Source organism: Nerophis lumbriciformis, linkage group LG25 (assembly GCF_033978685.3).
Source record: "Nerophis lumbriciformis linkage group LG25, RoL_Nlum_v2.1, whole genome shotgun sequence".
Taxonomy (NCBI): Eukaryota; Metazoa; Chordata; class Actinopteri; order Syngnathiformes; family Syngnathidae; genus Nerophis; species Nerophis lumbriciformis.
In genome coordinates this window covers 11,472,256-11,486,838 of record NC_084572.2, presented here as the reverse complement: position 1 = coordinate 11,486,838, position 14,583 = coordinate 11,472,256, and the positions used below count along the sequence as shown (strand labels likewise).

Genomic DNA, 14,583 nt, shown 5'->3' with positions numbered 1-14,583 from the left:
ATTTTTCCCTAATAGATACGTTTTGTTTTATAGTCGGAATTTAAAAATTAATACGTTCAAGCAAACTACCCGTCCGTATTCCATTGATGTCTTACGCAGGGGGCGCGGATTGTTCTTCCAAGGTGCAGACGGAACGACAGGAAACGGCGTGCAGGTAAGAGTACGATTTATTCCTCATAAATCATGAAGGAACAACACAAACACAAGAAAACTAACAAAACAAGCTTGCCTCTGGCACGGGAAGCTAACGGAATAGCTACGCAGGGAACGCTAAGGCGGAACTTAGCACAAGAAACACAAGGAACAAACCTAACGTGTTGCATGACAGCAAACAAAAGCACCAGACTGAGTGAGGCGAAAAGACAGGACTAAATAGCTCTCTGATTAGTGCCCAGGAACAGGTGAGCGTACCCAACACTAATCAGAGGCAGATGAAAACAATCAGCACTCATGACAACCAAGAAACACAAAACAGGGGTGCTGAAACAGAACTTAAACCACAAGTGAATCAAAACCTAAATAAACGTAAACAAACTACGATCCAGGCAACGGATCATAACATGTTGAAAATGTTCTTTTAAAAAAAGTATTAATTTTGACATTGTAATTTTGTCTTAAAATGTGTGTCCAAAAACTGAGTTGTCTTGTATTCAAGTCGATACAATAGTCAAATACCCACTTTCTCTCTAATTACTAAATTGATCCGAATATAAGACAACACTGAAAATGAGACCCCTCCAATACATTTTTACACCAAAACCAAAGACCAGAAATCTCTGACTCTCATTTTCACTGGTGTCTGTGTGTGTAAGGAATACAAACTATGACTCTCTTGGGTTGACGTCTCCAGTTAGCTTGAATGTATAAATCTCCAGACAACCACCTATCAGACTGTTTTCAAGCGAAAAACAATGCCGTATTATACTCGAGTCAATAAAGTACTTTCTGGCTGCTCCTTTTGTGGCGCTGGGTAGTGTTTGCCAAAGACACCTTAACAACAACAAAGCAGATACTTTCTGGATGACAATATTGTAAACAGACGGATCACAGTACAGCTCGCACATCAACGTGATCCCTAAAAATCTTCCATGAGGATGAATGTTCTGAGAGCCTCGCCTCAAGGTGAACAATGCAGCACATTAAAAGTGCATACCCTCCGGTCTCATGCTTCCTCTTTGCCTTGAAAGCCGACCACTCAAGCAAATGATCCAAATGATCAAAGCCATCACAGGCCTCAAAGTTACCTCAAATACTCGTCTTTTTTTTGTTTGTTATCGTCATAAGCGAAAGGTCACATGTAGGTAGATTCCTTGAAGCGTCACACTTTCTGCTTCTGTTGTGTGTGTGTGTGTGTGTGTGTGTGTGTGTGTGTGCGTGCGTGCGTGCGTGCGTGCGTGTGTGTGTGTGTGTGTATAACGCATGAGTGAATGAACAATCTTCTCTGAGCCTAGATTTCATTGGGTCCTCTTTGCATCACATAATCTACTTGTGCCACATTTCTGTATCTGTTTTTTGTTTTTTCTCGATCCCAAGAGTCCATTCTGTGTGTTCCCAAATGTTGGGCGCACACACAGATGAGACCTGGGGAAAGAAGTGTACATGCAAAAGCAGACCATAAAAAAACTAAACTAAATACGCACCACTGGCCACACCTGTACTATCAACTGTGGTCTAATTCAAGAGCTGGATCAAACATCCTGCCTCTTCAAAGATAATCTACTTAAGAACAAGCTATTGAATTTTTCAGATGAACATTAAAGGGTTATCCTACTAAAGTTCAAGCAAAGACGGGAACGCTGGCTTCTCACATCAAGGCACAAAAACACATCATATTCACCACATACTGCCTTTTATGTGTTGTTTTTTTACAGTACGGTATGGTCAAAGATCCTGGTCACAACAAGTGATTACCAACGAAAAAACCAAACGGAAACAAGACCGCAAATACTTTTTGGACGGACCTCTTAGAGAAAGTATTTAAAATGTTTTACATGTTTTACCTAATAGCATATTCAATCAATTAATAATTTCCGTCTCCAGACAACCCAGCAGGCACAAGACATTAAAACAATGTTGAGAACTTGTTGAATTAGGTCCTGACGTTGAACTCAACCCTAACGTTGGAACAACATGCTTTTTGACAATGTTTGATTAATGTTGGGTTCTGACGTTGATTTGACCATTGAATTTTGGTCATTTCCCAACCAATATTTTACAACACAAATACATCGTTGAAACAACATGCTTTTTGACAACATTTATTCAATGTCAGGTTGTGACATTGATTTGACCATTGAAATTTGGTCATTCCCCAACCACCAAAATGCAAACAAAATGCAACACGGAACGACACAGGAAGTCCTTCATACCGACAGCCATCAGACTGTATAATGCATATGTTCCTTTTGACTGTACTTGAATGTATAATAGACTGTATTTATATTATTCACATGTGAATAATGCTGTATAATAAACTGTATTTATATTTTTCACATGTGAATAATGCTGTATAATAAACTGTATTTATATTATTCACATGTAAAAAATACTTAAGTATTTATTGTTCATGGTGAGCGAACTGTGGTGCTGAATTCCCCCCAGGGATCAATAAAGTACTTTATATTCTATTCTATTGTATTCTACCAACGTGGATACAACTACAAATACAACTATTTTGCAATGTTGTTTAAAGTTAAAGTCCCAACAATAGTCACACACACACACATTCGGTGTGGTGAAATTATCCTCTGCATTTGACACTGGGAGGTGAGGGGAGCAGTGAGCAGCAGCGGTGGTCACGCTCAAGAATCATTTTGGTGATTTAACCCCCAATTCCAACCCTGAGTGCCAAGCAGGGAGGCAATGGGTCCCATTTTTTAAAGTCTTTGGTATGACCCGGCCGGAGTTTGAACTCACAACCTTCCAGTCTCAGGGCAGACACTCTAACCACAAGGTCACTGAGCAGGTTTAGAAGTCAGTTTCAAAAAACATATATGTATAATCAGTGTTGTATCAATGTCTTGTGCCTGCTAGGAACATAATAAAGCCACAAATCTATTTATGACCACACATGTCGAGTTACACGTCATACTGAAGTCAACGATGAAGGCTTTCCCTATATGCCATTCCTTTTTTAACATGCCCTTATATGATGGCACAATGACCCAAAAACATGTTTTGCCTGTGATGGATCTTGATTTACAGGGGGTGTTTGAAACTTGTTCACAGTTATATTTTTTTAAACCAAAAAATATAACAAGAACACCAACGGCTTGCTTATGTTACCCTTAGTGGATTGACAAAACATATACCGGTATATATATATATATATATATATATATATATATATATATATATATATATATATATATATATATATATATATATATATATATATATATATATATATATATATATATATATATGTGTTTTTTAAATGTTTATACTTTTCATAAAATACTAATTATTTGTCTTGTTCACACATACACAAAAGCAATCCCAGAGAGGCAACTAACAATTTGCAGTCATGTTGTTGCCACAACAAGCTATACCAGTGTTTCACAAATAGAGGGTCTGGACCCCCTGTGGGGTCGTGAGCAGCAGGGGAGATCATTGGTTGCGTCTACACTCTAGTTTTCATGTTAGAATTATACACAAGCCTGCAGCTAGGTGGCAGCAGTGCTCAATCTAATCAAGAGGCTCCCTGTTCTGCCTAGTAAAAGTAGTTAGTACACAGGAACACGTGTGTACAGAGCTAACGGCGGTGGCGAGTTGGCGAAGTCTGTGACAGGAATGAAAAAGAAAGAAGTTGTCGTTAGCAACATATATAAAGAATGTAACTCACACAGTGCGTTGTACAGATACAGTACATAATTAAATATTATCATGGTAAATGGGTTATACTTGTATAGCGCTTTTCTACCTTCAAGGTACTCAAAAGTGCTTTGACACTATTTCCACATTCACCCATTCACACACATTCACACACTGATGGCGGGAGCTGCCATGCAAGGCCCTAACCACGACCCATCAGGAGCAAGGGTGAAGTGTCTTGCTCAAGGACACAACGGACGTGACAAGGTTGGTAGAAAGTGGGGATTGAACCAGGAACCCTCAGGTTGCTGGCACGGCCACTCTCCCAACCGCGCCACGACGTCCCAAGTTATCAAGTTCTCAAAAGTCTTCTCAATAATTGAGAAGCAAGTGGCTGGACACTCAATGATAGCTAAAGTTGGTAGCTAAACTCTGCTAAATCGCTATCTTTAGCTAACCAACCACACACAAAGCTCAGGGATGTGAGAGCACACTTTCAGACAAAAAGTGGAAAATTGAGGAAATAAAATAGAAGAATTTCTATCAGCACCAAGTGCTGCCACGCAAACTCTGAAAGACAGTTTTGAAAATCAAGACTACATTTCCTGCAATTGGGTGTGTTTCTACACTATATTTTACCTTTAGATTTATTCTCATCTACCAACCTCTTATGGCTGTCTTTTTGACACTTACATGTCTCATGTAATGTCCGTCCATCCATTTTCTACCGCTTGTCCCTTTCGGGGTCACTGGGGTGCTGGAGCCTATATCAGCTGCATTCGGGCGGAAGGCGGGGTACACCCTGGACAAGTCGTATTTCAGATTTTTTTGTTTTTTTTAGTAGATAATTTGCTAATATTTACTAGCATTATTATCATTGAAAATTCTATAACATGCATGCAAAGAACTCAGAAAACGTTTCCCATTTGGCAACTTGATCCTGTAGCCACGCCCTCTCGGGTAATATACTTCCGGTGTTGTCAACTATGTTTACATCAGTCACGTCAAAAATATACCTTCTCGTTGGCTACTACTGGTAATAAATGCTCAAGAACTACAACTGGTTCAGAACTAACTGTGTTCGGATTGTAATCATCCAAATAAGATTAGCAGCAAAGTAGACAGGAGTCTACTTTGCGGCTCGGAGAGCGAACGGAGGCGACATTGCAAGAATGTGAATTTTCCGGGAAAACGCGATTTTAAACATTTATTTTGGAATAAATGTTCACCTTAGCCGCAGGTACTCGCTGTGCCTATTCCCTAAAGCTCGCTAGTTAGCTAACCATCTAGCTAGCTTTTTGTAGCTTATGTCATTGCATAGTTAACTTCATTACGTGTCAAAAGCTGGAAGAGGTCCACTTAAAATACAGTTGGCCCTTAAAGCATATTTAAAAAAAAATGAAATTAAGCATTGTCAATCATAACAATGGCTTTTGAGGCTAATAAAAGGGCTGTTTAGTATCGTGGCCACTGATTGGCTCAGCCTCAGATAGCCTTACTATAATAGATGAAAGAGTGTGAAGGTGACTAAAGAGTGGTATTTCATGTCTAGAAAGCTCTCATAATCTTCAAAAACACTTATTTTATGTCAAACCTGTGAAAATATATGATATATAATGGATGATTCCTACTTATTGGAAATTCATTAATCGAGGTCATGCCGAGAACCAATTAACAGCAATAAAACGAGGGACTACTGTACTGTACGTTGGAAAGTTAGGCAGCCCATAAAGTTTGCAAAAGCCCTTTTAAGAGCAATGCTGACTAGTAACGTAAAAAAATATTTGAGTCACATGTCATATTGAAGTCCATGATGACTGCTTTCCATATCTAGCAATTATTTGGTGATAAGTCTGATTATGATGACACAATTAATTAAAAAAAAACATGTTTGACGTTGAAAAAACATTAAAGCTACACTGCATAGTAGGGGTGGAACAGTACATTTTTTAGTCAGATGGTTTTGGTACGGGGGCAGCACGGTGGAAGAGGGGTTAGTGCATCTGCCTCACAATACGAAGGTCCTGAGTAGTCCTGGGTTCAATCCCGGCCTCGGGATCTTTCTGTGTGGAGTTTGCATGTTCTCCCCGTGACTGCGTGGGTTCCCTCCGGGTACTCCGGCTTCCTCCCACCTCCAAAAAAAAACATGCGCCTGGGGATAGGTTGATTGGCAACACTAAATTGGCCCTAGTGTGTGAATGTGAGTGTGAATGTTGTCTGTCTATCTGTGTTAGCCCTGCGATGAGGTGGCGACTTGTCCAAGGTGTACCCCGCCTTCCGCCCGATTGTAGCTGAGATAGGCTCCAGCGCCCCCCGCGACCCCAAAGGGAATAAGCGGTAGAAAATGGATGGATGGATGGTTTTGGTACGGTATCGGTTCACATCGGGAAGTGCACCCCGCGTCTGGCTCGTTAGCGTGTAGCGAGCGGAAATGGGGGGCAATAGTGCTAAGGAGAAGCCAGAACTCTTCAGACTGTGTTTCACTTTGAAATACGTAAACAGACAAAGAAAGGGATTTCCCAAAATGTAACTGAACGTTGCGCTCCGCCACGGCTAAATCATGGCCGCCACAACTTAAAAATAAGGGTTTTCCTTTACATGAAAACAATTTAAAATAATAGAATGCATTGTAGCCTCCAGTAGAAGTCAAAAGTACGATGTTTCCTTTTTTTTTTTTTTTACTTATATTGAGAATCTTATGATAACAACTGGCTCAATTCGAACAGGTTTTAGCTCCCGCGCAAACACTTTCGTTTCCGTGTTTTCCTGGACAAACAACATTTCCTCATTCTCCACCAATCTGCTGTCAGGTAAGGACGGTGTGTTTTAGATAATTGGAAAAATAAACATCAAAATCACAAAACCACACGAACATAAAACATACCTATAGCAGGTCGTTACAGTATGACTTTATATATATAGCCTATTATCCCCAAGTGATTGCGATGAGGTGGCGACTTGTCCAGGGTGTACGCCGCCTTCCGCCCGAATGCAGCGGAGATAGGCTCCAGCACCCCCCGCGACCCCAAAAGGGACAAGCGGTAGAATATGGATGGATGGATTCACCAAATTCGGCCGCGGGAAAAAAACTTTAAACACCGAAAACAGCACTTCTGGAACCGGATAGTGTGATGTAAACAAGACGCACGCGATTATCTGGAGTGGAGGCAGCATGCCTGCGAACGATGTGGACGTAACTTTGATATATCCCAGACATACCCGGACAGCCATCTACAAAATTGTGCAAATATTAAGAGGACAGACTTTTAAGGAGAGAAAGTAAAACTAGAGCAGCAGCGCGAAGCGAGTTTGACATCACGCTTGCCGCAGCTCGCTTTTTGTCGAGTACAGCCTATAGTAACACCTGAAAAATATGCTAGATTTGTTGCCAGTTGTTTTTAATAAAGAAAACTCACAAAAGGTCTTTAAGCACTAGAACACTTCTCAACAAATTACATTTTACAATAAGCAGCAACAATTGAAAATAGAACAAAATATATGTTGATACTAATTAATAACAAAGATTTGTTTTAAATGTATGTACTGTTTACATTATTTGAGCCTTTTTAAAGAAAATCATATTATCATAGCAAATTATGCAAATAATACGACGACATCAACGTAACCACGCCCCTAACCACGCTCCCACCGCCACAGGTATCATGGCAATTTATGGGAAACTCTGAAAGACACGTGGATAAGGCAGAAGTACCGAACAGTGACGATGTTGTACCGTTATACTCTTACTACGTCGTATATTATTTCCTTAAATATCCTCCTGAGAACCTTGGTGGAAAATTGTGCTAGGCTAGCTCGTAGTCACAACAACAACACAACACTTCCTCATTGTGCACCAATGACGGTTACGGCCAGCAAAGTTGCATTCACAGACCCCCGGAATTATGGGCCTCAACATTACAACAACATGTAAGTAGTTTTGAGCATTCTCTATGTTAGTGCATGTGCCTCACAATACAAAGGTCCTGAGTTATCCTGAGTTCAATGTGTGGAGTTTGCATGTTCTCCTCGTGACTGTGTGGGTTCCCTCCAGGTACTCCGGCTTCCTCCCACCTCCAAAGACATGCACCTGGGGATAGGTTGATTGGCAACACTAAATTGGCCCTAGTTTGTGAATGTGAGTGTGAATGTTGTCTGTCTATCTGTGTTGGCCCTGTGATGAGGTGGCGACTTGTCCAGGGTGTACCCCGCCTTCCGCCCGAATGCAGCTGAGATAGGCTCCAGCACCCCCCGCGACCTCAAAAGGGACAAGGGGTAGAAAATGGATGGATGGATGGATGTATTGTGGCAAAAAATATGACAATTTGTTGACAATATGTCTTACTTTTGAATGTATTACTCAGGTATCATTTCATTTAATAATCTAAATATTTCAATTACTAGTCTGTTCAAGTTGAATGTCCAAAAATCTAAAACATTTTTTTAAAAAGGCATTAGTTATTTTTACGACAGTTTGCATGCATTTTTAGGTACCAATTCTGGCACCATTTAGGCATTGTTTTTGAAGTGGAAATTTGGTAATTGAATCGGTTAAAATGTAAACGATACCCATCCCAAGTCTTTACAGGTTGACACAATTACCCAAAATGTACAACATGTGAAAAGTTTGCTAAGTTTGTTTGTTTTCATCATTAAGAAAAAATCGTCATGAATGATGTCTACCAAACTTTGTGTGGTGAATAACTAATTACCATATTTTTTGTACTATAAGCCGCACCGGTACATGAACAACCACTAAATTTTACAAGAAAAAAATATTTTTTTCACGTGTTAGCCGCAACGGACTACAAGCCATAGATATATACCGGTATGTTGTGAAATTAGATATTTACTTTCAAAGTTTTTGTGTTTATTTACATACCCTAATTGTTGCCAAACGGTGCCTGTAACACGGCAGTAAAACGGCTGATCAAACAAAACAGAAAAGTAATTAATGTCTTTATTCATCCTTAATGAGATTAATTAGATTTTCTATTTTTTTAATAAGATGTTTATCAGGATTCTTCTTCGTTGACTTTACCATGAATTGATTAACGTGGACCCCGACTTAAACAAGTTGAAAAACGTATTCGGGTGTTACCATTTAGTGGTCAATTGTACGGAGTATGTACTGTACTGTGCAATCTACTAATAAAAGTTTCAATCAATCAATCAATTTTTTAAGACTTTGAGTTTAAACCGTTTCTTAACGTGGATCTTTTTAGTACATTGTTTTTTAACCTTTTTTTTTATTTGCTTATTGCATTCAATAATTTAGCCATTACCAAAAACAAATCCATGGATTAGCCACACCTCTGTATAAACCGAAGGGTTCAAATCTTGGGGAAAAAGTAGCGGCTTACAGTCCGGAAAATACGTTATTTTGGTGCAGAACTCAATATAAAAGGTACACCACTTTTTTAGGGAGCTGTGTCATTTCCCTTCATTTATATAATGTGACTAATGCATGAATCTTACTAACTACATTCAGACATACGCAGGTGGTGACTCTCCTCATAGGTTTGGCAGGTGCACCTGGTTGTGTGTGCACAGCTAAAATAATATATAGAATAAGAGAGCATACAATTGGAGCACAGCCTGAGCCCAATGGGACTAGCAGTGCTTCCACAGGGAAAAAAGGACATCTGATGATGAACAGCTGACTTTAGTAGCCAGGGGAACCAGAGGTGCACCCTTGGGTGCTTTATGCTTGACTGCACAACACACTGGACCAAAATACAGCAAGGAAAGTTTGGCAATTTGGACTTGGGAGATAAAGTTTCAGGAGACGCCACTAAAGGATATTGGGTAAAAGTATGTTACTGGCTCAACCACACAGGTGCATGTATAAAATGTAATTTAAAAGTCTTTACCTGAATTGGGAGTTTTCTTCATGCTGGCCGTCCACTTGCACGAGTGAAGCAGAAGAAGTAGAAGAAGAAGAAGAAGAAGTGTGAAAGTGCCTTGGTTCCACTTTTCTACGCACTTTTTGGTGTGAGTCTGACTCCGTGCAGCTCAGAGGAGGATGCGGTGTGATTGGCTGTGCAGGGATGCTCAGCTGCAAGACCACACGCGTCTATTAAAGAGAGGGGGTGGGCGGGAAAGGGGAAATCCCTGCCAGTGACGTACACATAGGAGATTTTAAGAGGGCTTTAACTTTGAAAGAATATAGCAGACTACTTTGATAAGAAGTATTACGGTTTAATGGTAAGAAGGGGATTGTTTTCTTATTATTGGCATCTATCACTATGAACAAAGGATATATTTTGAATATATTACTTTTAAATGCCCAATCAGATTAGAATTTTACCCCCTGGGGGTTTAATAATGATTATACAAAATTACAGTACAGTCCTCCCTCATTTATCGCTGTTAATTGATTCCGGACATGACCCCAACCATGAAGTAGAAACCATTAATAATAAATCAAATATGTTCATAGCAACAGCATTTAAAACTTGTTTACTACTTTCTAAATAACTTTTTCAATATTATGACAGCCCTCCAGACAAGATATAACACCCTTTAGTCACCTTTACACCTTTATAATCCAGTACAGTAATGCTGTCTGAGAGTGAGCCAATCAATGGCTAAGATACTGAACAGCAGACTCTGATTGCTTTGGTACCCTCTCATGGTAGTACTAGTGCAGTGTTGATATTTGTTTGTTTATTTACATTTCCATGCTTGAAAATGCTTACTTTAGGCCAAAAAGGTGTTGTATATGCTTTAAAAAAATAGGAACATATTAAAAAAAAAAATCTACAAGGTAGAGAAGCCGCAACATTTGAAGCGCAATGTCAAGCACTTCTTGAATACATTTCAAGTGGTTTACTATCAACATTGTTACCAATTTTAGTCGCTTACTGAAATCTGAATAAATGAGATACATCGATGCCATTTCTGAGGGCTTTAATTTTGAAATGCCACCTCAAATTCAAATTTCAAATACTTACTTAGTGTAATCTAATTGACATATTTATAACCCCCTTCCTTAAAAACAGAGTCACTATGATATTGGTTCTTAAACTCCTTCACTCAAGTGGAATTATGTGGAATTAAATTATGGAAAGAATTAAGCAAAGAAATCAAACAATGTACTAATATAATCCACTTCCAACTTAAAGTGTTTACCAAATACAAAGAAGAAGAACCATGATAAATATTCTGAATGTATTGAATCCATCCATTCATTTTCTAGATAATCTTACTTATCCAACCATATGAAATATAACTTACGTCACAAATTATTATTTATTTATTTTTATTGTGATTACTTATGGAGTATATTGTGAATAAATTGAGAACAGGAAGTGAACAAAAGTTTTAGCAGCTGCTATGTAAAGGAAAAGTGGTAGGATTAAATAAGCGCTGCTTCTTCCTACTCCTTTTCGAACATGTTGAATAGAGAAACCGGTCATTGTGATGTATCATGTTGTATGAATGCACTTTCCAAACTCAACTCAACTCAACTAAAGTACCACAACAAAAGTACCGGTACTTTGTTTTGCAAATACTATACCATCATTTTTGCTACCTGGATCGCCTACCATCACAGTTTATCTCCTATATGTGGCTTGTACTCAAAAATGAGCGTAAACCGTAATATTCCAGCAGTTTTAATATTAATTCAAGTTTAGCAGATGGTTAGTAACATTGTATTTGAACAATTATTTAATGTTTATGACCTGTATACTGGGCAGCACAACAGCACATGGGTTAGTATATACTGTAATATTGTACATGGTAATTGTTATATATTGTATATATGATATAGACATAATATATCAGTATATATGAAATACTGGACATACATTATGTAAATATTACATATATATGTTATATTTTATATCGCTATATTTGGTCTATTTATACCTGCATACTTTCCATCCTTACACTTTCCATCATTGTAACTGAGCTACTGTGTTGAACAATTTCCCTTGTGGATCATTAAAGTTTGTCTAAGTCTAAGTCGAAGTGCATGTACCTCACAATCCTGAGTTTGATCCCGGGCTGGTTCTCCCCGTGACTGCGTGGGTTCCCTCCGGGTACTCCGGCTTCCTCCCACCTCCAAAGACACGCACCTGGGGATAAGTTGATTGGCAACACTAAATTGGCCCTAGTGTGTGAATGTGAGTGTGAATGTTGTCTGTCTATCTGTGTTGGCCCTGTGATGAGGTGGCGACTTGTCCAGGGCAGCTGAGATAGGCTGCAGCACCCCCCTGCGGCCCCCAAATGGACAAGCAGTAGAAAATGGATGAATGGATGGACCTGTCTACTTTTTTTTCTTAAGGACCACTAGATGGCGCCCACGCACCACCAGCTGTAACTCATGAGAAGCAATAAACTATGGGATTATGTCTGTCACTTATTTTAATATTTTACAATTGTACTTTTATGATACTTACTGGGTAGGGTCCTTGCCTGTGCTCTCCCAGTGATTGTGTGGGGTCACCCCAGGTTCTTTAGCTTCATCCTGTCCTAAAAAACAATGATGAGTGTGAATGGTTGTTTTTTTTATGCAGCCAGAACACTGCCAGTAAGATTTTTTTTTTTTTTGACATTCTAGAAAAAGTTGTATTGGCACCGACACGAAAAAATCCATCTAAAATATTGTATTTTTTTTTTATGTTTGTATTTATTTATTTGTTGCCTAAACTTGTTTTGGTGCCAATACAACTTATTCTACTTTTAATACTAAATGTTACTGCTATTGTTTTGGTTCCATAGTATAAACAAGTATACCTAACCCTAACCCAGTTGGAGACAAGCTGTCGTTTAACTGCTGTGCAATACTGCCCTCTGTTGGTTTTATGACTAATAATACTAATACTTAACAAAGTTGACATGTAAACAGTAAATAGAAAACACAATAACTAAGAATTACCTATTGTTTGGTCATCCCTGGCGGACTGATGTATGCTCCTGCTTCCGGTGTGGCCTTTAACTCGTTTGGCGCGCGCATATTGCCACCACTTCCGACGATGCATTGCGTGTTGGTCACGTGCTCCTCCCCGCTGTTTAAAAAATATATATATGTATGTATATATATTTTTTTTTTATAAACTTTTATTTATAATATGCAACATTTACATACAATCAAGAAATAATAATCAAAACAAGTAAAAAAACAGTACAAAACTGGTCAAGTCGCTGCCAGTGGGAGGGCTGTGATTGGCTAGTTTTTCTGTACTTTATTTCCGGTGTGTAATTGAATTCCATTTGTAAAAAAAAAAAAAAAAAGGCGGTTGTGCCTTTAAAAAAGAATTAGAACTTTACTTTCAAACGCTTTCTACCTTGAACAACCAAAAAGCTGTGAAAACTATGATGCTTTGCTCCAAATTTGGATTATTTACAAAACTTGTGTGAGCCTATGGCTTTACACTTTGTTACATATATATATATATATATATATATATATATATATATATATATATATATATATATATATATATATATTGCATTTTATTTTAGTTGTGTTATTGAGTTTACAACCCCCTGATGCTGTTTTGTACTTGTTTATTATTATTTCTTTGCTTATATGTAAATGTTGCATATTATGAATCGCAAAAAGCCGCTGCCTGACCAGGGCTCAGAAAATCTGCAGAGACTCCTCCCACCCCCACCAAGGACTGTTTTCACTGCTGGACTCTAGAAAGAGGTTCCGCAGCCTCCGTAGCAGAACCTCTAGGTTCTGTAACAGCTTCTTCCCTCAGGCAGTAAGACTCTTGAACGCATCATAATAATCCCATCAATTTCCCCCCCAAAAACGGATTAAGTCGCTGGAATATAAAGACAATATAACATACATCCATAAACGTGGATGCATATGCAAAAGTGCAATATATTTATCTGTACAGTAATCTATTTATTTATATCTGCACCTTATTGCTCTTTTATCCTGCACTACAACGAGCTAATGCAACAAAATTTCGTTCTTATCTGTACTGTAAAGTTCAAATTTGAATGACAATAAAAAGGAAGTCTAAGTCTAAGTCTAAAGGTTTACAGGGCGGCGGTATAGCTCGTTTGGTAGAGCGGCCGTGCCGGCAACTTGAGGGTTCCAGGTTCAATCCCCGTTTCCGCCATCCTAATCACTGCCGTTGTGTCCTTGGGCAAGACACTTTACCCACCTAATCCCAGTGCCACCCACACTGGTTTAAATGTAACTTAGATATTGGGTTTCACTATGTAAAAGTGCTTTGAGTCATTAGAGAAAAGCGCTATATAAAAATAATTTGCTTTACATTTGCATATTATGAATCGCAAAAAGCCACTGCCTGACCAGGCCTCAGAAAATCTGCAGAGACTCCTCCCACCCCCACTAAGGACTGTTTTCACTGCTGGACTCTAGAAAGAGGTTCCGCAGCCTCCGTAGCAGAACCTCCAGGTTCTGTAACAGCTTTTTCCCTCAGGCCATAAGACTATTGAATTTATCATAATAATCCCCTCAATTCCCCCCCCCAAAAACGGATTAAGTCGCTGGAATATAAAGAAAATATAACATACATCCATAAACGTGGATGCATATGCAAAAGTGCAATATATTTATCTGTACAGTAATCTATTTATTTATATCTGCACCTTATTGCTCTTAATGCAACAACATTGCGTTCTTATCTGTACTGTAAAGTTCAATTTTGAATGACAATAAAGAGGAAGTCTAAGTCTAAGTCTAAAGGTTTATAAAAATAAATAAATAAATCAATGAAAAATAAAAAAACTTGTAAAAAAAAAAAAAAAAAAAAAAAAAGGGGGGGGGGGGGGGGGGCT

General features: G+C 38.7%; 1 protein-coding gene across 2 annotated transcripts in view; it reads right to left on the bottom strand.

Annotated features, from left to right (window-relative positions):
* septin9b (septin 9b) overlaps positions 1-12,770 on the bottom strand; it is a 234,122-nt gene extending 221,352 nt beyond the window's left edge. The window contains exons 1-2 of one of the 2 annotated variants that reach the window (XM_061983715.1): positions 12,698-12,770; positions 12,219-12,291 (exon numbers count right to left, since the gene is read on the bottom strand). Coding sequence is in view for 1 of the 2 variants with exons in the window: in XM_061983713.1 (XP_061839697.1) it covers positions 9,684-9,705 (22 nt within the window). In the remaining variant the exon portion in view is untranslated. Of the gene's footprint in view, positions 1-9,683; positions 9,869-12,218; positions 12,292-12,697 lie in introns of those variants that run through there. The other variant, XM_061983713.1, reaches the window with a different exon arrangement.
* Positions 12,771-14,583: the final 1,813 nt, after the last annotated feature.